The sequence below is a fragment of the Balaenoptera physalus genome, assembly GCF_965194825.1.
Source record: "Balaenoptera physalus genome assembly, chromosome: 15".
In the NCBI taxonomy this organism is placed as follows: Eukaryota; Metazoa; Chordata; class Mammalia; order Artiodactyla; family Balaenopteridae; genus Balaenoptera; species Balaenoptera physalus.
Window position 1 is genome coordinate 90,659,238 of NC_138894.1, and position 21,985 is coordinate 90,681,222.

General features: G+C 43.3%; 1 protein-coding gene across 2 annotated transcripts in view; it reads left to right on the forward strand.

Moving 5' to 3' along the window:
* Positions 1-21,746, forward strand: part of NOL10 (nucleolar protein 10) — an 86,324-nt gene extending 64,578 nt beyond the window's left edge. For both annotated transcript variants that reach the window (XM_082425840.1, XM_082425839.1), the window contains 4 exons: positions 4,869-5,042; positions 5,302-5,549; positions 14,869-14,971; positions 20,917-21,746. In XM_082425840.1, coding sequence (XP_082281966.1) covers positions 4,869-5,042; positions 5,302-5,549; positions 14,869-14,971; positions 20,917-21,036 — 645 coding nt within the window. In that variant the 3' untranslated portion in view covers positions 21,037-21,746. The remainder of the gene's footprint in view (positions 1-4,868; positions 5,043-5,301; positions 5,550-14,868; positions 14,972-20,916) is intronic.
* Positions 21,747-21,985: the final 239 nt, after the last annotated feature.

Consider the following 21,985-nt stretch of genomic DNA (forward strand, 5'->3'; position numbering starts at 1 on the left):
GGTGGTATTAATTCTAATTAAGAATTAATTCATTTGTTCTTTCAGCTTTATTCTTTCAATCCAGGAACTTAGGTTCTTCAGCACTTGGAAATTTTCTTAAAAAAAAATTTTAAGTAGTCTTTCCCTGCTGTGATTCATGGTCACTTGTTCAAATTTAAGAGTGAAAGATTTGAAAAACTGAGGGGAGACTCTGAGGTGGAGACAGGGCTCCTCAGTCCTGTGTGCTGACCTGGCCAAGCTGTTTATCTGGGGAAGCGCCAAATGGCAGGGTCTTCCGCCTTTCCCTCGGCTGCTCCGAGTCTCCTGACTGGAGGGTGGTGGCCTGGCTGCCAACATTCCGAGGACTGAGAACTCCCATCAGGAGGGCTTGGGGCGGTGGGGTGGGTGGCACCTCAGCCCCTCGCCTGCACCCCCTGGTGCCAGGTGCTCCCCTGGCCTCCCCGCGCTGTGGGCCCGGCTGGCCACGCCCTCCCCTGCAGAGAAGCCTTCCTTCAGCTGGAGACCGCGGGGGCTAGACCTTCCTTTCTTGCTTCTGCAGCCTCGTTGCTCCTGTTTCCTTTCCTGTCCTTCTCAACGTTAAGGGTCTGTGTCTTTTTAAAGCCCCTTTTCTGTTGTTTTAGTGGGGTTTTAGCAGAGATTAGAAGATGCTCATGTTCGAACCACCATCTTTACTCAGAAGTCTGCATCACCTTAATTTCATAGATATCATAGCATTGAAAGAATTAATCTGTTTTAAATGTTAAGTATTTCTCATATATGTCACTGTGTTGGGACAAAATATTGATAATAAGCATCCTACTCAGATCTACACATAATACACTTCTTTGAGGCAGGGCTGTGGTATAAACAATACTTTAAGATGTTTCCTAAATTCCAGTGGCAAGTGTTTGGCATATGCACATGTGTATTTGTAGGGCAGCTCGCTAGCCAGACGCTCGTGAACTGCTACAGCACATCACTAACTACATCTCATCCTACTTTTTTTTTTTTTTTTTAAGACAGCTGTGAAAACAAACAATTAGACTAGGAAACTCTCTGATGGAAATATTTTTACAGCTGGGTTAGAAGAGTTTTTATTTTATATTTGTTCTTCTAAGGCATACTTGTCTTTAGGCAATGCAACTTATTTGTTTTAAATTAAGGGAAAAAGAGAATACTAGCCAACATATCCTTTTCTAACATGTTTCTCAGTTATTTGTTAAATGTGATTATTTAATAATACAGTAAGATGAAAAAGAAAAGATTTCCCTTGGGATTTATATATATATATATATATATATATATATATATATATATATATATATATATATATACATGAAACCTGAAAATGTATAACAGGCCAATAGCTATTCATGTGGTCTTTGGCAGTATTACGTATCCTGTGTTTACAGGTAACTCCAAAATTTATCTGGTTTATCCCCCTCTTCTCTCCTGAGTCCTGGTGCCTTGATTTTAGGCACCTAATGGTGTCCATCAATCCAGATGATGTTCTCCTTGAGCCATAGACTGAGTTAACCAGTCTTAAATGGAACGTAATTTCTTTGTTTAACTTTTCTCATGCACTGGATTTTTTTTTAAGACAATTTTTACTTTAGAACAGTTTTACGTTCACAGCAAAATCAAGAGGAGGGTACAGAGATTTCCCATACACCCCTGCCCCGACACATGCGTAATCCCCCCTCCCCCCATTAATATCTCCCACCAGAGGGAACATTTGTTACAATCGATGGACCTGCATTGATACATCATAATCACCCGGAAGCCCACAGTTTACATTAGGGTTTACTCTTGGTGGTGTTCATTCCACGGTTTTGGACAAGTGTATAATGACATGTATCCACTATTAGAACATCAGAATATTTTCACATCCCCTCAGATCCTCTATGCTCTACTTATTCATCCCTTCCTACTGAGCCCTGGCGACCACTGATCTTTTTACTGTCTCCATTGTTTTACCTTTTCTACAGTGTCATATAGTTGGGATCGTAGCCTTTTCATATTGGCTTCTTTCTCCTTAATAATATGCATTTAGGGTCCCTCCATGTCTTTTTGTGGCTGAAAACCTTCTTTCTTTTTTTTTTTTTTTTTTAAGCATATAGTTGAGTTTTTTCCTTTTTTTTTTTTTTTTTTAATTTATTTATTTATTTTTGGCTGTGTTGGGTCTTTGTTTCTGTGTGAGGGCTTTCTCTAGTTGTGGCAAGCAGGGGCCACTCTTCATCACGGTGCGCGGGCCTCTCACTGTCGCGGCCTCTCTTGTTGCGGAGCACAGGCTCCAGACGCGCAGGCTCAGTAGTTGTGGCTCACGGGCTTAGTTGCTCCGCGGCGTGTGGGATCTTCCCAGACCAGGGCTTGAACCCGTGTCCCCTGCATTGGCAGGCAGATTCTTAACCACTGCGCCACCAGGGAAGCCCCCTTCTTTCTTTTTAGCGCTAAATAATACTCAGTTGTTTGAGTGTACCACGGTGTACTTACTGTTTAGCTACTGGGGGATGTCTTGGTTTCTTGGTATGTAATTTCTTGTCCTTTATTCCACCCTGTGCCTCCTTTTCTGATCATCTCCACTGATGGATCCTGACTTGCTGTATCTCCAGCTTTCTAGTCACTTAAGCCAGACACTTGAGAGACATTTTTAACCCTCTTTTTCAGTCTTCCTCCTCCCATCTCATCTGTAGCTGTATCTATCAATTCGAACTTAGAAGTGTATCTCACTATCATCCTTTCCTAAAACACCCTTAGATTCCAGTTGCCCTAACTCAGGCCCTGTCTCTTTTCCCAGTTTCCTCAAGAGGCCTCTTCGTATGACTCTGGTTTCTCCCTCAACAGCCCATCATGTAGCACGCTGCTGCAGAATCGCAAAGCAGGCTTCTTTTTGTCATCTGAGATTGTTTTTTTTTTTAATTTATTTTTTTAATTTATTTATTATTTTTGGCTGCATTGGGTCTTTGTTGCTGCGCGTGGGCTTTCTCTAGTTGCGGCGAGCGGGGACTACTCTTTGTTGCGGTGCGTGGGCTTCTCATTGCGGTGGCTTCTCTTGTTGTGGAGCACGGGCTCTAGACGCGTGGGCTTCAGTAGTTGTGGCTCATGGGCTCTAGAGCACAGGCTCAGTAGTTGTGGCGCACGGGCTTAGTTGCTCCACGGCATTTGGGACCTTCCCAGACCAGGGCTTGAACCCGTGTCCCCTGCATTGGCAGGCGGATTCTTAACCATTGCGCCACCAGGGAAGCCCTGTCATCTGAGATTCTTGACGCACTCTTCTGTCTGTATCTTTCTCCTCCTTATCCTCTTCCTCCCTAATAGTTTCCCCTTACCTGCAGAATAAGGTCACGGTATTTAAAATCCTTTACAATCTGGCCTGATCAAGAATTGCTTTTTCAAATTTTGCCATTATTGTTGCATTATCTATTGCATTAGACTGTTCACCACTCCTCAGTGGTCTGGAAATGTTCTTCCCAAATTTCTATCTGTTGAAAACTACCCATCTTTTAAGCTTCCTCCCCGATGCATATCCCCTGTGAACCCTTCTGAGGTGTACCTTGTTGGAATTACTTTTTACCTCTCTGCTCCTAGAGCACTTTCAACTCTGTTTAGCATCCTTTTTAAGGTGCCTTGTAGCATAGAGGTTTGTTTGCTTTTTGCTCATTAGGTTGTGAATGCCTTGGGATCAGGAGCTAGAACTTACCTATCTTTGTTTCTTCCTTGAATCTAAATCTGTCTTGGAAATGATACTTAGTCAGGGAAGACTTTGATATATCTCAAATATATATTCAGTATATCATAGAATTTTAGTAAGGGTTTGTCAGATTTTAGGTACATACAGGTAATAAACAACCCAAGTTCCTTAATGTCTCATGGTTTACCAATTTTTTGTGTAGCTCAGTTATACAACATTCTGAGCTCAACTACTTACAACCTTATTTACTCCCAATAGTGGAGAAGCAGCCAGTAAAATAAAGTCTGTTAAGTAGAGCCATAGTTTACCACAAACAGGTTCATTTTTTCCAGCCTGTGCTTAGGCTGTTTACTTTACAAACCATGTTAAGTAGGTTAATGTATCTGGTTTCCAAACCTATTGCAGATAAGGAACAATAGGAGAGCCCTGAGTGTATAAGATTATCATCTGTTTAAGTGAACAGATAAGTTTACAGTACATTCTAGAAAATGTTTCTGTTCAGAGTGGTATAAATAAAAGGGAATGCAGTGTCAGTCCTGAGCTGTCCAAAATGGGTCTCAATAGTAAAGTTTTATTATGTCAAAATCGCAGTCTCACATTATATCCTTTGAGAACAATTAAATGGCCTAGGAGAAAAAGATCGACGAGGCTGTCCTGTGAGGGAAGGAAATATCCCTTAGGTTTCCGAATAACTCAGAGTCAGTAAACTTACACCACCAGCTCCCCACCTTGTTAATTCTTGACTTATTATTGATGCATACTTCCTCTCCCAGTTTTACAATATGAAGTTGAAAGTCTCACTAATTTTCATTCAGTATAGTAGCTATGCTTAAAAAGCCATGTTTCAAAAACATGTATTTTCTTGAAAAATGTTTTTGCATCCAAAAATGTTAATTGAAGAAAATTCTTTCTAATGTATTAAGCATAAGGTTAGGCCAAAAGACTCAGTCTTAGCTCATTGTGTGCAACGGCCAACTAATACATATTTTCTGTGAAATAGGTGAATAGAATTTGATTGTGGGTAAGAGATAAGCAATTAGAAAGTTCTGGAAACTGATTCTTTTAGCAATTTCATAATAATAAGTTGTGCTTTATGTAGCTTATTAATTTATTATTGAGTAAAATGTTTTTAAGCCATCTTTCTGGTCAGATTTTATTCCAATATTAACTTAAAATTTTGACATTCTTTTTCTTATAGAGCCTTCCTAATATTCTCACCGATGATCGATTTAAAGTTATGTTTGAGAACCCTGACTTCCAAGTAGACGAAGAGAGTGAAGAATTTAGGCTTTTGAATCCACTTGTTTCCAAACTTTGTGAAAAAAGGAAGAAGAAACTAAGACTCTTCGAGCAACAGGAACTTCATGAAAAAGTAATGTACTCTTTATCATTTAGAATTTGCTCCTGTTTGTTTAAAATAAAGTTTTCTGTGTAAGTTGAAAGAGTCTTTGAACAAACTTGAGCTGTAATTTGACCTTCAGCTTAGGAATATATCTTATTTAATGAAAGATGTTTTTTCTGATGCATGCGATGTCACGTACTCTGATGGGCTAATGCTGTTTAAGAGAAAATAGTGGGTCAGTGTTTTTGGTGGGGGGAGAGGAGCTGCTTCTTACTATTTTTATTTTCAGGAAGAGGAGGAAGAACCGGAAGGAAAACCAAGTGATGCAGAAAGTTCTGAGAGTTCGGATGATGAAAAAGCCTGGGTTGCAGAGGTCAGGAAACAGCGCCGGCTTCTCCAACAGGAGGAAAAAGTGAAGCGGCAGGAACGGCTCAGGGAGGACCGGCAGACGGTCCTCAAGCCCCAGTTTTATGAGATCAAAGCAGGCGAAGAATTCAGAAGCTTCAGAGATTCTGCCACAAAGCAGAAGCTGATGAAGTGAGTAGTACAGCCTTCAGTGATGGTTCGTCGAGTTGTCCCAGCCTTGCTTTTCTCCTTGCCCTAAAGGTGGCATTTGGATCTTTGGAGTTAATGTGAGGGAAGCACCACAAGGCCTGAGGGGAAATACACTGGTCTTTACTGTGATTATTTTTAACAACTTTTTGAGGTATAGTTTACATACAATAAGGTGCAGGGTGTGGCCCCATGAGTATTAGTAAATATATACATTGGATCACTTTTATACTGCAGAAGCCACTCTCTTAAATTATGGTGGTAATTAAGAGGTAACAACTTCTTTAACAGAAAGTTATTTTTAAAAGTTAGAATTTCAGTTATGTTTACCGTCATCGTAGTTTACCTGATTATTAAAAAGGTCACTTGGAAAATTTGCCAGGAATTTTAAGTCTCTTGTAGGAAAACTGAGAGATCAGAAAGAGTGGTATTCTAGAATAGTCGAATACATAGAGACAGAAAGTAGAATGGTGGTTGCCAGCGGTTGAGGGGTGGGGAGACATTGCTTAATGAGATACAGAGTTTCAATTTGGAATGATAAGAAAGTTCTAGAAATGGGCAGTGGTAATGGTTGCACAATAGTGTGACTATCCACTGAACTGTTCACTGAAAAATGGTTAACATGGTGAGTTTTATGTTATATATATTTTACCACAATAAAAAAATCAACCTTAAAAGAAGTGGTATTATTTGAACAGTTTCAGTTGTCAGGTGTCTAAGTAAGGAACTAGCTGGGTACGTAAGCCCAAAGCGTGTATAAGCTCTAAGTCACCCAGGTCTCTGCTTTGAGAATTTCTAGGCTGAGTATTGATATACAGGATTTGGATGTGATAGCCAGTCAGAGTAGAGTACCTTGTGAGAAGAGCCTAAAGGTCTGGGGGGCCAAGGCAAGGGGAGGAGGAGGAGGACCCGAGCAAGACCGGCGAGGCGTTGGGTCAGGGGCAATACCAGCGCTGTGCCCCGTGCTTTTCTAGCTCCCACCTTCCCGTTTTGAAAAATGTGGTTTTTCAGGCAGAAGAAGGGGGAAAAGGTGGGGAGGATATTGATAGACAGGCTGACTTGTCTCTGGAATGGAGATATGCCTATTCATCTTTATTTCAGCAGTTTCTGGCAAATATCTGGGAAACCAAATGTTGAGCAAACCCTTCAACTTAGATCCAGGAGCACCTAGAAATTCTGGTTCTGACTAACAAAAGAGACGTTGGTAGACAAAGAATCTAGTGATAGGCTTAATATCTTTTGAAGAAATTTTCTTTACCTGCCAACCTCACTTTTTTTTTTATAACAACTTTCTTGAAATATAGTTTATATAACATAGAGGTCACGTACTTAAAGTGTATAAGTCGTTGGTTTTTAGCCTATTCACAGGGTTCTGCAGCCACCACCGCAGTCAGTTTTAAAACATTTTCATCGCCCCCAAACAAAATTCCTTACCCCATTGGTATTCACCCCCATTTACCCCACCCCATCCCCGGCATCCACTAATCTATTCTCTACCTCTATAGATTTGCCTATTCTGACATTTCTTTTTTTCCTTAATGTTTATTTATTTATTATTTGGCTGCGTCTGGTCTTAGTTGGGGCACGCGGGCTTCTCTCCAGTTGAGGCGCATGGGCTCCAGAGCACGGGGGCTCAGTAGTTGCGGCGCACAGGCTTAGTTGCCCTGCGGCATGTGGGATCTTAGTTCCCCGACCAGGGATCGAACCGACGTCCCCTGCACTGGAAGGCAGATTCTTAACCACTGGACCACCAGGGAAGTCCCTGACATTTCATACAAATGGAATCACACAGTACATGGCATTTTGTCCAACTGCTTCTACTTGGCATAATGTTTTACATGTTCATCCATGTTGTAGTATGTGTCAGTACTTCATTAGTTTTTATTGCCAAATAATATTCCAGGGTAGGGATATACCACATTTTATTTATCCATTTATCAGTTGAAGGATATTTGTGTTGTTTCCAGTTTTTGCCTATCACAAATAATGCTACTATGAACATTTGTGTATGTGTTTGCATAGGCATGTGTTTTCATTTCTCCTGGCTGCGTACCTAGGAGTGGGATTGTTGGTCCCGTGGTAACGTTATGTCTAACCTTCTGAGAAACTGCCACACTGTTTTCCAAAGAGGCTTCTTCATTTTACATCCCATCAGCAGTACGTGCGACCTCGCTTTTTACGTAGCTGCCATTCTTAGATTTTTATTCGGAGTCCTACTCGGAAGCAGAGGGAAGACTGCTTGTTTTCAGTATTCTGATTCCGTGGAGTGAATTTCTTTGTTAGATTATCTGCTGTTTTTGTCTTGGATTATTTACCCCTAGCTCCTGGATCAGTACCTAGACCCGAGTAGGCACTTGATAAATCCTTGTGAGAGTGTGAATCTTCTATGCCTTGCCTACGTGTCAGGCAACTCTGGAAGTTACCCTTTCAAGATCTGCTGAAAAAGAACTCATTTACCTGAAACCCAGGAAAATCTGGGAGCAGTTGTTTTCAGGATAACCATGGTAACAGGAAGCCACGATTTCGGGGTGGGAGACATGACTAAACTTGCTGACATTCTTGTTTTGCCTGTGGGTTGTAGTAGGATATTAATGTAAAAAACAAAAGGGATGAAAATTTAGTATTTAATGATAAATAATAGCTAAGTTAATGCACTACAGTTACACGTTCTTACTAAGTTAAACGTCAATAAGTTAAACAATTTTTTTGAGAAGAGGAGCTATATGAGTGATAATACTTACACAAGCTTAAAAGCCAAATCCAGTTGCTTAAAGTAATAACCCATTGGTATGAATAGCCTGCAGTTTGCTGGCATTTTGGCACATACTGCTTATTGAATTCTGGTCTTGACTGGATTATTCTGGCAAATTCTGAACTTGTAATATTTTAATGTTATTTAATGAAGCATTGAACCATTTATCCTTCAGACAGCTATAGTGATTCCTTATGTTTATTCTGTGAGTTACCACAAGGCAATCAACAAAACACAACATCAGAAGCAAGTGTATTATGTTTAAAAGTTCACTTGGACTTGCCCAACCTTAAAAGCATTTCTATAAAGGGAACAGTGAAGAGTGAATCCCGACTGGGTACTTGAGTGAGTCCTTTGCTTGACGTAGTAACAGGGCTTTAGGTAAATGCATATGTCTGTCAGCACCTTTTCATATGCCTTCCAGTATGCTGCGCTTTGTTTGTGTGTCTGTTCATCCACCTGTCAGCCTCTCCACCCACCCATTCATCAGTCAAGCATTCATCGGGTGCCTCATGTGAGCAAAGTGCTGTTCTAGGCCCGGGGGATGGAAAGGAAAAGCACAGCTCACATGCCCGTAGCATTCCCATTCTCGCTGACACTGTGAGCTGTCCAGAGGCCTGGGGAACGTGTACAAGGGAGAAAGAGGGTCAGTTTTTAGAGATTTGAGGACGTCTTTATTAGAGGTCATATTAAAACTGGTCCCTTGACAGAAAAAGATGAGCACAGAAAGCAGGGTGGGAAAGCTGGCATTCTCGCCGAGGGCGTGGCGTGGAGAGAGGACTGCTGCGTGGGAGTGAGGGAAGCGCTCTCGTTGTGCAGCGGGAGCGCAGAGTGAGTGGCAGGGGCACAGCTGATGAGCCGGCCGGAGAGGCGTGTTGGGCCCCGACCCAGGTCCTGGTGGGCCAGGGAAGGGTTTGGGCTCAGATTAACGTGATCAGATCTGCTCAGCCCCTCCTCCCAACGATGGAAATACTTACACAGGAAAAGCAGTACATGTTTGTTGTAGAAAATAAACATAAAAACATAAGCGAAAAAGTCCCTATTTCCCAGAGGCTGTTACGAAATACCGCAGTTTTAGAGAGAAAATGCAGGGAGAAACGGCCTGTGAGGTCAGCTCACAAGCTGTACAGTAGTCTCAGCGGGAAGTGACGAAAGCCTGAAGCGTGGGGTGGAGAGGAGCGTGAGTATTCGTAAGCGTGTCTAAGAAGAAGACACACGTTTGGTTACTAATTTAGTATCAGAGGAGTCAGGGGTGATGCTGAAATGTCTAGCAACGTTGCCGCCGAGATACGGGATACAGAATGAAAAACAAATTTAAGGCTGAAGTATTGAGCTGGATGTTCAGCACATTAAGTCCGCAAGACCCAAATGTCCTCTTGGTAACATGCAGCTGACAAATGGAAATGTAGGAGGTGGGCCAGAGACATTGGTATAAGAGATACCAGCTTCATTGTGGGACTGAAACTGTGGTATAAAAAAGACTTCCCACAATTATGTAGAGGGAGATGAGGGCTAAGAGTGGAGCCCTTGGGAACAACAAGTATTTTTCTTGCGTCTATGATGAAAACCGTACACCTCTCTGACAACATACAAGTGCAGGCAAAGTAACACATATGACTTTAGAGGTGTCGGGAATATATCGCTAGGCTGGGGCTGAGAATTCTGATTTAGAGGGCTGGTAAAGGAGAATATGGGCAGTAAACATTACTAAGGAGCTGCCCAAGAGGCGGGAGGAAAACGAAAGAGCCAAGCATGGAGAGAATTTCACCGAGAGGGGCGTGGCACAAATGTCAGGGGGAGCAGGGGAGTCCCCGGAATGGAGGTTGGAGAAAGGCCGTAGGAAGAGTGTCTTATTGCGATGAATTTCTCAGGATTGATGAATGAATGGGAGATAAAAGAATATTGTGAACAATTAGCATAGATGGTTCTTTCAAGACATTGGCAGTGAAAGGAAGGAATTCAGAGCCAGTAACTTGGTAGCAAAGGGTTTTGAGGCTTGAGAGATGTGACTTATCAGTACACAGAGAGGAAGGGGAGAGTGAAGAAATGAGAGACTGGACTGAACTGGCAGAGCTGAATTAGGTGAGCAGTCAGGAGTGAATGGGGCCAGGAGCACCAGTACATCTTCAGAGACAAGGGAGAGAAGTCAGGACGAGTGGAGATGATTGTGTTTCTAGGTAGAAAGATTGGGAGTTCACGCCGGCTGGTCTCCGTTAGGAATCTGGGCACATCAGCCTCTTCAGTTACCTGGGGCAGCCTTGGTCTGCGGCGCATGATGTAAATATTGGAGGTGTCTGTTGGTAAACCCCAGAGAAAGAGTCCTTGGGATAACTTTCTAAATTTCAGTAGTTGAGGATAGCCCCTCTTCTTGGGTAATGAGTACTACATGCTAGGTGGCCCTTTCAGCCCAATTTATGAGAGCATTCTTTGAAGCACCTACCCTGTGTTAGGTCCTGGAAATTCAAAGATTTTTAAGACACTTTTTGCCTTTGACGACCTCATCTTCTTCACCAGCTACTTCAGTAGCTCTTGGTGAGCTGCCTATCATGTCTGCAACCTTATCCACTTTAAATTAAATAACTATGGCCAGTTTTTACCCTTCAGCTAATTTTCTTCACTGATTGTGGATAAGAACTAAAAGAATGCAGTCTCATTTTTAATATAAACATTTTTGAAATCTAATTTTGAAAGCAGTTTAATTCCAAACCTTCACTTTAAAAAAAAGAGAATCTTTTATTACTCCAGTAATATGTGCTCCAGTAATACACGAGCATATTATCATTGTAATACTTAGGAGCATAGGATGAAAGGTGAAAGTCCCTTCTTCCCCACACTCCCTTCCTGAGGTCCTGCTCTGGGCGCCTTCTTAGATTTCAGTCACTCCCGTGTATGCACACACTCACATGTACAGTTGTAGCTTTTCTGCCTTTGACATGAAAGGATCACACTAACCTTGTTGCTGTTTCACGTGCTCTTTTCATTGAACAATAAGTTTTGAAATTTTTTCATTGTAAATACATGGAGGTCTGCCTTATGGCTGCATAAATATTTCGTAAGATGGATGGGCCGTGCTATCTAATTTTGGATGTTGAGGTTGTTTCTTGTTTTTCTCTTCCTTTTTCACAGTTATAAATATGTACACATGTACAAGAATTTCTTTAGACTGCCTTACCTAGTGATGGAGTTTGCTGGACCAAAAGAGGTGTGCGATCAATTTGGCCAGATCGGCCTCCAGAAGGGCTTTGGGCCCTTTGCCCTCTTGCCAGGATGCCTGTTTCCCCACACTCGCAACAATAGTGGATATTAGGGATCTTCTAAAATTTTAACTGAGCTGCAAGTTGAGATAACCGATTTCATGGTTGCTTGAACTTACATCTGCTGAGATAGAGGCTTTGAAGCCACCGTATGCAAACTGAAAGCACTGAAATAGTTTCCAGTAACCTTTACAGTGTATGTAAATATTTGTCAAAGTTATATATTTAAAACGAAGTACTTAAATTTTAAATACTTCTGTTTCTCCATTCTCTTCTTACTCCCTTTGATGTAGACTGTGTGGGGTGATTCCTTTCTCTTAAGCTCATTTCACTCTTCTCTATGCTGTACTAAAGCAGGTGCCTTTAGGTATGTCTTCCACTCCCCTACCTCCCTTTCCTCACAGAGTGATTTAAAAACTCTGTGAAGGAGCATTATTTTTAATTAGTTTTAATTAAGGAAGTAGATACTAGTGTGTGTGTGTTTTTAAAGCCTCAAAGAAGTAAATCATTTAGCTGTCCTGGGACATCTAATAAATATATAATTTGATATTTTTCCCCTCGTAGTTTATGCCCATTTTTCTGCATTCTTTTAATGCAGCCGTACTGATCGTTTACGTTCTTCCCCCCCCCATACCCTCTCCATCCCGTACTGAGTCATTCCTGTCCCTTTCCACCTTCTGCAGCCCATGGCTGTCTTCTTAGCAGTCCCCGCAGATGTGGGGGAGTTTTGATCATCTTGTGACCGGCAGGGGGGTACTTTTTCCCTAAACCTCTTAACTTTACCGTCAGTTACAAAGCAGCCGGAGGCCTGCGACCCAAAGCCTAGACAGGAAGAGGAGCAGGACGGGGAGGGCCGGCCAGTGCTGGGCGAACGTGAGGAGGATGGGCAGGGGGGTTTCTGCGTTTTCTTCTTCGGTTACAGTAGACAGTTTTCAGGGGCCTGACTGCGTCTTCAGTCACCTCTGAGCGAATTCACACTTCGGGAATTCAGGCTTCGGGACTGGTGGTTCACGGCCGCTTTCCGCGAGCCGACTTTAAAGGGGGGGGAGTGGGACCTGCTTTACTGCAGGAGCCTCTGCCCTCGGCCCCTGCGTCTGATCCTCTGCCACGGCTCCTCCTAAAGCTCAGGTCTCTCCAAGGAGCCGAGGCAGAACAAGTTGCTGCAGGTGCCCGGCCAGGTACACGGAGAGGAGACCAGAGCTTCTCTGCCCTATCTGCAGGAAATAGGTCATCCTGAAAAGAGTAGTAATTTCCCACAATTTACTTGAAAAGTCTTTTTCTTCCCAAATTAGTGTTCTCTGTGTACCACCTTGTCTCAGTGGCTCCATACTTATTCAGAATTCCTGTTACCTTTAAAATCTCAGCACTTGTAGCTCTGAAAGGAAAGAACAAAAGTGCAATGAAGGGCTGGAGGAATTTGCAGAGCTGCCATGAGTCACAGGCGCGCTGGAGTCAGTTTACACGTCACCTTTGAGTTCTGCTTAAGTGAAAAAAAGGCGAAACCAAACCTTAATTTCTCATTCAGTTTGTCATGTGGAAGCTTGTCATTTAGAATACTTAGTGGACACATTTCCTGAACAAACCTTTATAAATCAGGCATGGTCTGACACACGCCTGGAAACCAGAAATTCTTCAGGTGGAATCCTGGTTTTAGGCTTGAATCCGTCTGTGGCCTGGGGCAAGTCATAGAACATCTTGCCTCCCTTTGTGCCATCTATAGAGGATAAGCGCTTCTGTCTCAGGGATGTTGAAAGGATTAATTAGTTAGTCTGTTAAGAACTTTGAAGATGAAAAGTACTTTAAAAGTGCTTCTTAATAACATTATTGCTTAGAAAACAGTGCCACTTTTATGCCTAACCACGTTTATGTCTCAAATCATGTAAAGAAGGTATGTTTAGTACTAACTAGTAGTCATAAACTAGAGGTAGGGCTTTCAAAGGTGTAAACATCAAACATTGGCTTCAGAATTTCAAAGGAGCATCACTTTGTCTAATGGATCATTTAGGAGTTGTGTTCTCCTCAGTAATTAGTTACGAAGATCATATTTCAGGAAAAAGAAGACCCTTTCATACAGTGCACACCCCCCCTTTTAAATTCAACCAAGTTTTTTCATATTAACTTTTAAAAAGGGTGCATTCAGTTTTAAGTTGGTGCAAGGAGGATTGGAAAGGGAAGTATATTTACTTTTTTTTTGAGGAAGGAACCGAATAGAAGAGAAAACCGTATTCTTGTTTTTTGTTCCCTCTCTTCTCCCCTCCTAGTTTCATCCCAGGGATATGAGGGTGTTGCTTTTTAGCCTTTTCTAGAAGGGCTAGAGCTAACTTTAAAACTTACTCAAAATGTCTATCTTTAGGCTTAATTCTGTTTTTTCCCTCTAAACCAACTTAACAATGATCTGATTTTATAATAATACATTATTTTAAGAACATTCAATGAAGTGTTATATAACTGGTACAAAATTCAAATTTAACGTCTTGATTGTTGTAGATGGCAGTGAGTTGCCGGGCACAGCAAACCATAGCAGGGACAAAGATGATAAAAAGAGACCTTAGAAACATGATCAAGAAATGAAATGAAATTGAAATTTGGGCAAATTGTGTCAGAAAGGGTAATTCAGGTAAGAAATTGAAAGGAAAACACCTGGAGAAGTAGCAGTGAATAGGGCTGGATCAGATAGAATTTACCCTCAGTGTAACTGCTTTTGTTTTCTCTGTGTAATCAGACGAGTATTCATGTTTCAGGTTGCTCATACTGTGGGTGATGAGTGTGGTCCGTGAGCTAAGACCGAGTGAAGGAAAAATCAGAATTCTCATAGCACTTCTCTGGGGCTTGACCTGGAGAGCTTCCTTTGCAGAAGGTGAATGAGTTGCTGAGATGCTCACATACCTAACTCATGCGTGGATTACATATAAAATGCTTTAGCAGCGTAAGTGCCGCTGACCATTACAGTAAATTACAGGCTTCAGAAATATTGCTCCTTTGCATTTTGGCTTCAGAAATGTGATTTAGTAAGATAAGTAGCAAGCATTGAAATATGTGGAACCACCACTTGAAATACTAAATTAGTGGGTGTCTGGGGCAGCCACTGTTTCTGCTAGGGATCTGCTGAGTCTGAATAACGACGGTTTGAGTGCCCGCAATTCTCTCCATTGATAGTATTAAACGAATGCCATTTTCTGTCTTCACCAAATTTGTAAAAGATCATTCTTCGTGTGATCAATTACAATTAAAACTTGTTTCAAATGGTAAATCAAAACAAAATGCTAATTAATATGTCATTCTCTTAAATTTCCTGCAGTAAAACCCTTGAAGACCGGTTGAAACTCGAAGCGAAAAATGGGACATTGAGCGTATCGGACACCACGGTTGGCAGCAAACAGTTGACATTTACATTAAAGAAGGTAAGTTGCTTTTTAATGTTCTTTTTTAATTTACAGAAGAAAAATAGGCCTCCAGTAGTGTTGTGCATGTGTGACCTCAGAGCTGCCTTCCCAAGCTCTTCCCCTGTTGAGGAGCCGTGTTCTGTTCAGGCATTTTTCCTGCCGCCAGCACGCGTCCTGGGCTGCAAGCGCACTGCTTGGCCTCGGCACAGCTGGCGTGTTTCTGCTGTCCTGAGGGAGACAGGGCCTCCGTGACCCCAGGCTTGGTGCTGTTGGTGAGGAGCTGCCGTGTGGTTTCTGGGTGGCTGGACCACGGGAGTGGGGCCTTCTAAAGCAGAAGTCGTGACCTCCTGCGGTATAGTGGACTGGTTCAGACTCACGTGGACTGAAAGGAGATCAAGAACTGGTGAGTTCCGATATGTTCGTGGCAGTAGGATCAGCTTGTCCAGCGTAGATAGTTTCTGTCAGTAGTAGGTTATTCTAAACTGACTTATAACAGTCAGTTCGTTAGCCGGCTTTGATGATGCCTGGCGCCCACTGAAGGAGGAATAAGCTGCTTTAAACACTTGCTAGTAACTCGTGAATGAGGCTGTTGCCGAGTCTCGGCTCCCCGCGCACGGATGCCGAGTACAAATACAGAGACAGAGATTCGGAAGATAAGAAGTAGCAAGGCTTTTTATTTTCTTTGCCAGGCAAAGGGAAGACACAATAGGCTAGCGCCTCAAGAACTGTGCCCCCGCTTCCTGGGGAGTTACAGGGATTCTTATAGGGGAGTTCGCAGTCCGAAGTGAGTGATAAGGATCAAAATGGTGAAGGTCTTACATTCTTCTTCTTCTTGCATTATTTCAAAACAGTCCCCACTGGAGTCAGGCAACCAGGTAATTGGGTCCGGCAGCCCGGTAATTGGGTCCGTTAGTCTCTGGGTTATGGGTCTGTGACCTCCTTTCTGAAGTGCAAACAGCTACAAGGGGTGATTTGCTACAAGAGATTACAGGGGGAGCAAATACCAGGTGCAGAATGTAAATTACACAGGATTAGGGGTGACAGGTTAGCTTTGTGAAGGACAAATCTAACTACAGACACTACAGATTAGTAACAGTTAAAATGAAACTAGGATTGATTAACTCTTTCAGGCCAGGTTATGTTTCTTCTCTAGCCTGTTCACTGTTCCCTTTATTTTTCTTTGTTCTCAGGAGAGGGAAAACTTTATTTCTATTTTTGCTACATGGTTTTGCTTTTCAAATTTTTTTTCTCATTTAGTCCATCTTCCTTAATATACATTGTCACCAAGAGGGAAAGAGTAACAAAGACTCTGCCTCTGATTCTTCTTTAAAACTGAGTTATGATTCACATATCATAAAATTCATCCTTTTAAAGTGTACAGTGCAGAGGTTTTAGTATATTCACCAAGTTGGGTGTTCATTACCGCTGTCTAAATCTGGACCATCCTCATCGCCCCAAAAGGAAACCCCTTGTGCAGTCACCCCATACTCACATCTCCCCTGCCTATGGATTTGCCTGTTCTAGACACTGTATATAAATATAATCATACAACATGTCTTCTTTTGCGACCAGCTTCTTTCACCTTAGCATGTTTTAAAGATTAATCCATGTTGTAGCATGTGTAAGAACTTTATTCCTTTTTATGACTGATATTTCATTGTGTGGATATACGACATTTTGCTTATCCTTTAATCTGTTGATGGACATTTGGGTTGGGTTTTTTGTTGTTGTTATGAATAATGCTGTTGTGAAAATTCAGGCATATGTTTTTGCATGGACTCATGTTTTTGTTTCTCTTGGATATATACCTAGGAATGGAGTTGCTGAGCCATATGATAACTGTTTAACTTTTTGAGGAACGGCTAGACTGTTTTCCAAAGCGATGGCACCATTCTACATTCCCACCAGCAATGTATGAGGGTTCCATTTTATCCCCATCCTTGCCAACGCTTGTTATTCTTCGTCTTTTTTATTGTAGTCATCCTAGTGGGTGTGAAGTGGTATCTCATTGTGGTTTTGATTTACATTTTCCTGGTGACTAATGAGGGTAGAGCATCTTTTCATGTGCTTATTGGCCATTTGTATATTTTCTTTGGAGAAATGTCGGTTCACACCCTCTCCCATTCATCTCTTATTCTTTGACAGTTCTCTTGGTGTCGTCAGGAGGCTTGCCAAATGATAAGGACATTTTTTTTCTTAGTTACCATCCATTATCTCATATAGATACAATAAAAAGAAAAAGCAAAAAAGGAAGAAAAATTGTTTTTTCCTTGTGATGAGAACTCTTAGGATTTACTGTTTTAACAGCTTTCACGTATATAATACAGCAGCGTTAGCAGTAGTCATCACACTGTACGTTACATCCCTAGGACTCAGTTATCTTGTAACTGGAAGTTTGTATCTTTTGACCACCTTTCTCCAAGTCCCCCCTTCTCCCACCTCCCCTCAGAACGTCTTTATTCTAAGTGTAAGAAGCTTTTCAGTTAAATCTGTCTCCATTTAGAGCAAATTTGCACTCTTACACTTCTCATTTAAATAAGCCAAAACTGGCTGTGTGTTCAGACGAGCTCATTGTGCCTATACCTGGTTTCTTAGAAATCCTCTGTGTACCATCAGACATTTCCCGATTCCCTCTGAAGTCCAGGAGGCCGAGGGGGCGTCAGGCGCACGGCAGCTGTGGGAGGACCTCAGGCTCGCGGCCGCCCCGGCCCTGCGCTCCCTCTGTGGCTCGGAGTGAGCTTCAGGGAGGAGGCGTGCACGCTCCTTTCCCACTTTTTCCCCTTAATTGGAAGGTACTGAGTTGAATATCAGTTTGTAATTCATGGTAAAGTGAAAATAAGATGGCTCTGATTTTCTTGGGGTTTTTTTTTCCCTGAAAACAAAAGAAGCACTAAGTAAAAAATACTTAAAACAGCCTCGTGGTTGAGTCTAGCAGAGGCTTGGAAACTATTTTTGGGAATGCGTCAATTGGTGTTTGGCTTATGCCTGTTTTACCATTCGACTAACAGAATTTGAACTATTAAGTCTTAGTTTGATTTAAGAATATTTAGGGAATTGTTTGTATATTTGTTTATACATATCTTTTTATACTAGGGGTACGATACAGTCAGGTAAGATCTCGAGTTTTCCCAGTTTTTTCATATGTGAATCAAATTGAGGGAGAAAACCTATGCTTTGATATTATTTAAAATTGTGAGGTGGCAAAACTGGGATTAGGTCCCAAATCGTGTTTCAGATGTCCTGTAGCTCAGTTCCTCAGGGGCCCTGGGCTGCTGCTAGTGCGAGGGTGTGGGTTCGCGCTCACCCTCCCCTGTCCCTGTGACTGGACTGCTGTGGATGTGGGGAAGGAGTCGGGACAGGAACAAGGAGGGGAGTGAGCTAGTTGGCTCTTCAGTCATAGCGCATCGGTCACATGATGGCGACGTCTTCCAAGTACAGCCGCTTTTCAGAAAGGGGCTGATGAGAGGTTTTTCTGGACAGGGGTTTGTCTGCAGGACGATCGCTCTTGCTTATGAGCTCCTGCGTAGGCTCCTGCCTTGTGGAGACCAGTGGGCAGGGCCTCGTGGAAAGGGGCTTTGCCACCAGACACATAAGGGAAATCTACGACTGCTGTCTGTATTAGAGACGCATAACAGCACCTGACTTAAAAGCCCCACCCAGAACACCCTGTTCATCTTTATTTTATTTTCCCAAAGTTACTTGGACAAGAAGCACTTTTTTTAGGGATACTTTTTTTAAAAAATTAATTAATTTATTTATTTTTGGCTGCATTGGGTCTTTGTTGCTGCGCGCGGGCTTTCTCTAGTTGCGGCGAGCAGGGGCTACTCTTTGTTGCGGTGCGTGGGCTTCTCATCGCGGTGGCTTCTCTTGTTGTGCGGAGCACGGGCTCTAGGCGCACAGGCTTCAGTAGTTGCGGCACGCAGGGTCACTAGTTGTGACTCGTGGGCTCTAGAGCTCAGGCTCAGTAGTCGTGGCGCACAGGCTTAGTTGCTCCGCGGCATGTGGGATCTTCCCGGACCAGGGCTCGAACCCGTGTCCCCTGCACTGGCAGGTGGATTCTTAACCACTGTGCCATCAGGGAGGCCCTAGGGATACTTTTTAACATGAAAAAACAAATTGACTGACTTTACAGGGGTCTTGATGACACCGTTATTTGGTCTGCTAGGGAGTATGCGGTTTCCCTCGGGGTTTCTGACTTTTCCGTTAATAAATGTGTATCAAATACCTGCTCTGTGCCACATGCTGGGGATACACAGAACAAGACAGACTTGGTCTTTGCCCCCGCAGTCCTCAGGCTGTAGAGGGGGCTACACATACAGTCACGTCACTGTAATGTGGGACGTGCTCCCAGGGAGGCCCGGGGCTGTGAGTGTCAGGGGCCTGGCCTGGACCGTGGAGTGCGGGGCGGATGAGTGAGGGACAGGCTGGGTCCTAGAGTCAGGTCAGAGCCTGGGTGGGGCAGGCAGGCTTCCAGGCGCGCTCGGGGATCTGAAGGCGCCTACGCGTGTGAAACAGCCATCTTGGGGAGGGAACTGTGGCTTCGGGTGTAACTGGAAAGACGTGTAGGGCTGTCCTGTGGGGCCTCGTGAGTAGGTCATGTTCAATTTTAACCTCAATCCTAAGAGCTGTGGAAAGTTATTGAAAAGGTCTAGTTAGCAGAAGACTACATACTGTTTTTATTTTTAAAAAGTCCTGTGGCTGGAGGCTCCTCCCCTGCAGTGAGGGGCCCGTGGGGTGCGGACAGCACCCCGGGCTGGGACGGGGCCAAGGTAGAGCCAAGGGGAGGAGTACACAGGGCAGGCTTTATTTTGAAAAGGCTTTGCAAAAATGGTAATAATCAGAAAAAGAACTTAAATAATTATTCGGAATCTCTGAGAGTCTCCTAGAATAGGGGCGATTCAGCTCCTTTTGGTCTTATGAATTGCTTTCCTTTCTCACAATTCCCTCACCTTCCAACTCTTTAAAATATTGAATGATACCAGCTGGAAGTGAACACAGAGACTCTCTTCAAGACTAAAATACAAATGAGTATTTTCAGGTGCATGGAAAATACAGGTCACAGGCAGGCAGGCTGCGTACGTAGGTGTCTATAAGGCAGTGTTTTTCAACCTTTAAAAATTTGTCCCTGCTACTGCTTTCACAGTTACCTTCTGTCAGTTCCACCTGCTAAGAATTTTTTTTTGAGCTTCACGGTTAGGAGTTTGTATTATCCAAACCACCAAAAGTGTTTTTAAAACTATGTAGCTCTTACCTTCATCACGGATTCTGCGTTGAAACTCCTCTCTTTTAAGAATTTCTGCTAAACATAGTGAAACTGTTTGGAGGAGGTCTGGCTCTCGCCTGAGTGTTGAGAACGGTGCCTTTCAGGCAGCCCGCCTAGAACCCACGCACCCACTCCAGCCATGAACTTGTGACTGATGTGTCTGCCGAGCTTTTATCAGCATTTAATGGTAGATCTCTGCCTTTCAAGGGGAGTGTGACTTTTTGGAAATAGCCAAAAACTCTTTGGAACCGGCTCTGGAGACTGAATGCTTAATCATGGGTGGGTTATTATACGCTTTCAGGACACAGAAGTATTTTTGTGTCTGTAAGACAGTGTGAGTAAACTAATGAATGGCTCTGGCTTGTAAACGAAAGACAGTTCTACACGAGAAGTCGTGGACATCTTGACAGCAATGGCGTCTCTTAAAGTTGGCTCTCCTGGGAGGGGCCGTGTTGTGTGGGGAGTTGGAAAGCCAGCCTCAGACTGCGTGGTTTAGACCCGTGTGTCAAGGCCGTTCTCTTACCCAGGGGTTTAGGATTTCAGGTTTCACAGTGACGGTAAATGTTGGCTCTCGTCCTGCTGTGCCTGCCGGAGCAGGGCAGTGACTGGTGGTTGTGCTGTTGGCGTTCTGAGGGTCACAAAAAAGGGGTGTTGGCCTTTCCTTTCTCTTTCTCTCTCCTCATTTAATTTTCTCTTTTAGTCAGAACAGCAGAAGCAGCAGCAGGAGGCTGAGAAACTGCACCGACAAGAGAGGAAGGCCCTCCGCCGTTCGGCCGGTCACCTGAGGTCCAGGCCCCGGAGAGGACGGCCGTTCCACTGAGTCTGGAACTGATCCCACGTGTGACTCGGAGGAGCTCGCCTCCCCCACTTGACCGTCGTTAGAGGGTGTTGTCTGCGCCGGGGACGCGCGCTTCCACAGCCCCGCGGAAACCCTCGCCGCGTCTGCGGGGGTCAGCATCTGGCAGCGGGTCCCAGGCCTCTGGTCAGACCGCGGGGCTGGGCCCGCTGGCCGTGCGGTGCCCCCAGGGCGCTTCTGTGCCTTGTGGCTCCCCGAGAACATTGCCCCTTTCCCCTGGTTTTAATCAAGTAAACGAGGTGGTGGTTTTTGAATATTGTGAAACGTGCACCGTGACATGAGAGGTTCTCTTGTGCTGAAAACCAGGACTGACGGTCTTCCAGAAACGTTCTTGCACTGCCTGCCGCCATCCATGAATCAGCCACCCCGAGATGCCATTCCTGTCTTGCCTGACTTGCGAGCGTCGGTCATGTTTATGTTTATAAGGATATGCTGGTAGCTGTGTTGCTTGTTTATGTGTTAGTTTGGGATTTTTTAAAACATTTTTATACCAAGAGAATATAAAGTAATGGTAATAACACTCTAAAACAAGAAGTGGAAGCTACTGGATATTCTTTTAACTTGGCACAAGATTAAATACAGATTTTTTTTTTTATTCTGTTTCTTAAGTGTAATTAGAGACGTACTGGCTGGAGAAAATGTTTATAAAAATAAATGCTTTCATTTGAACAGCTTCTTGGAGAGAGACCCATTCCTTGAGTTAATTTGAAAAATAACTTTGGTTTCCTTAGTTTTTTGTGTATGAATGTGATTTTGGAGGTGCGTTTCTTTATGTACAACTGGGAGAGTGACTCTTTGGATTGTAGATGATAGACTCGAACTTGAAATGCTGTGAGCAAAAAGGCAAAGGCGTTAATTAACACAGCCAGGCTGTAGAGCCTTACTGCCTCGGGACACCTGGATCCAGGCCTTC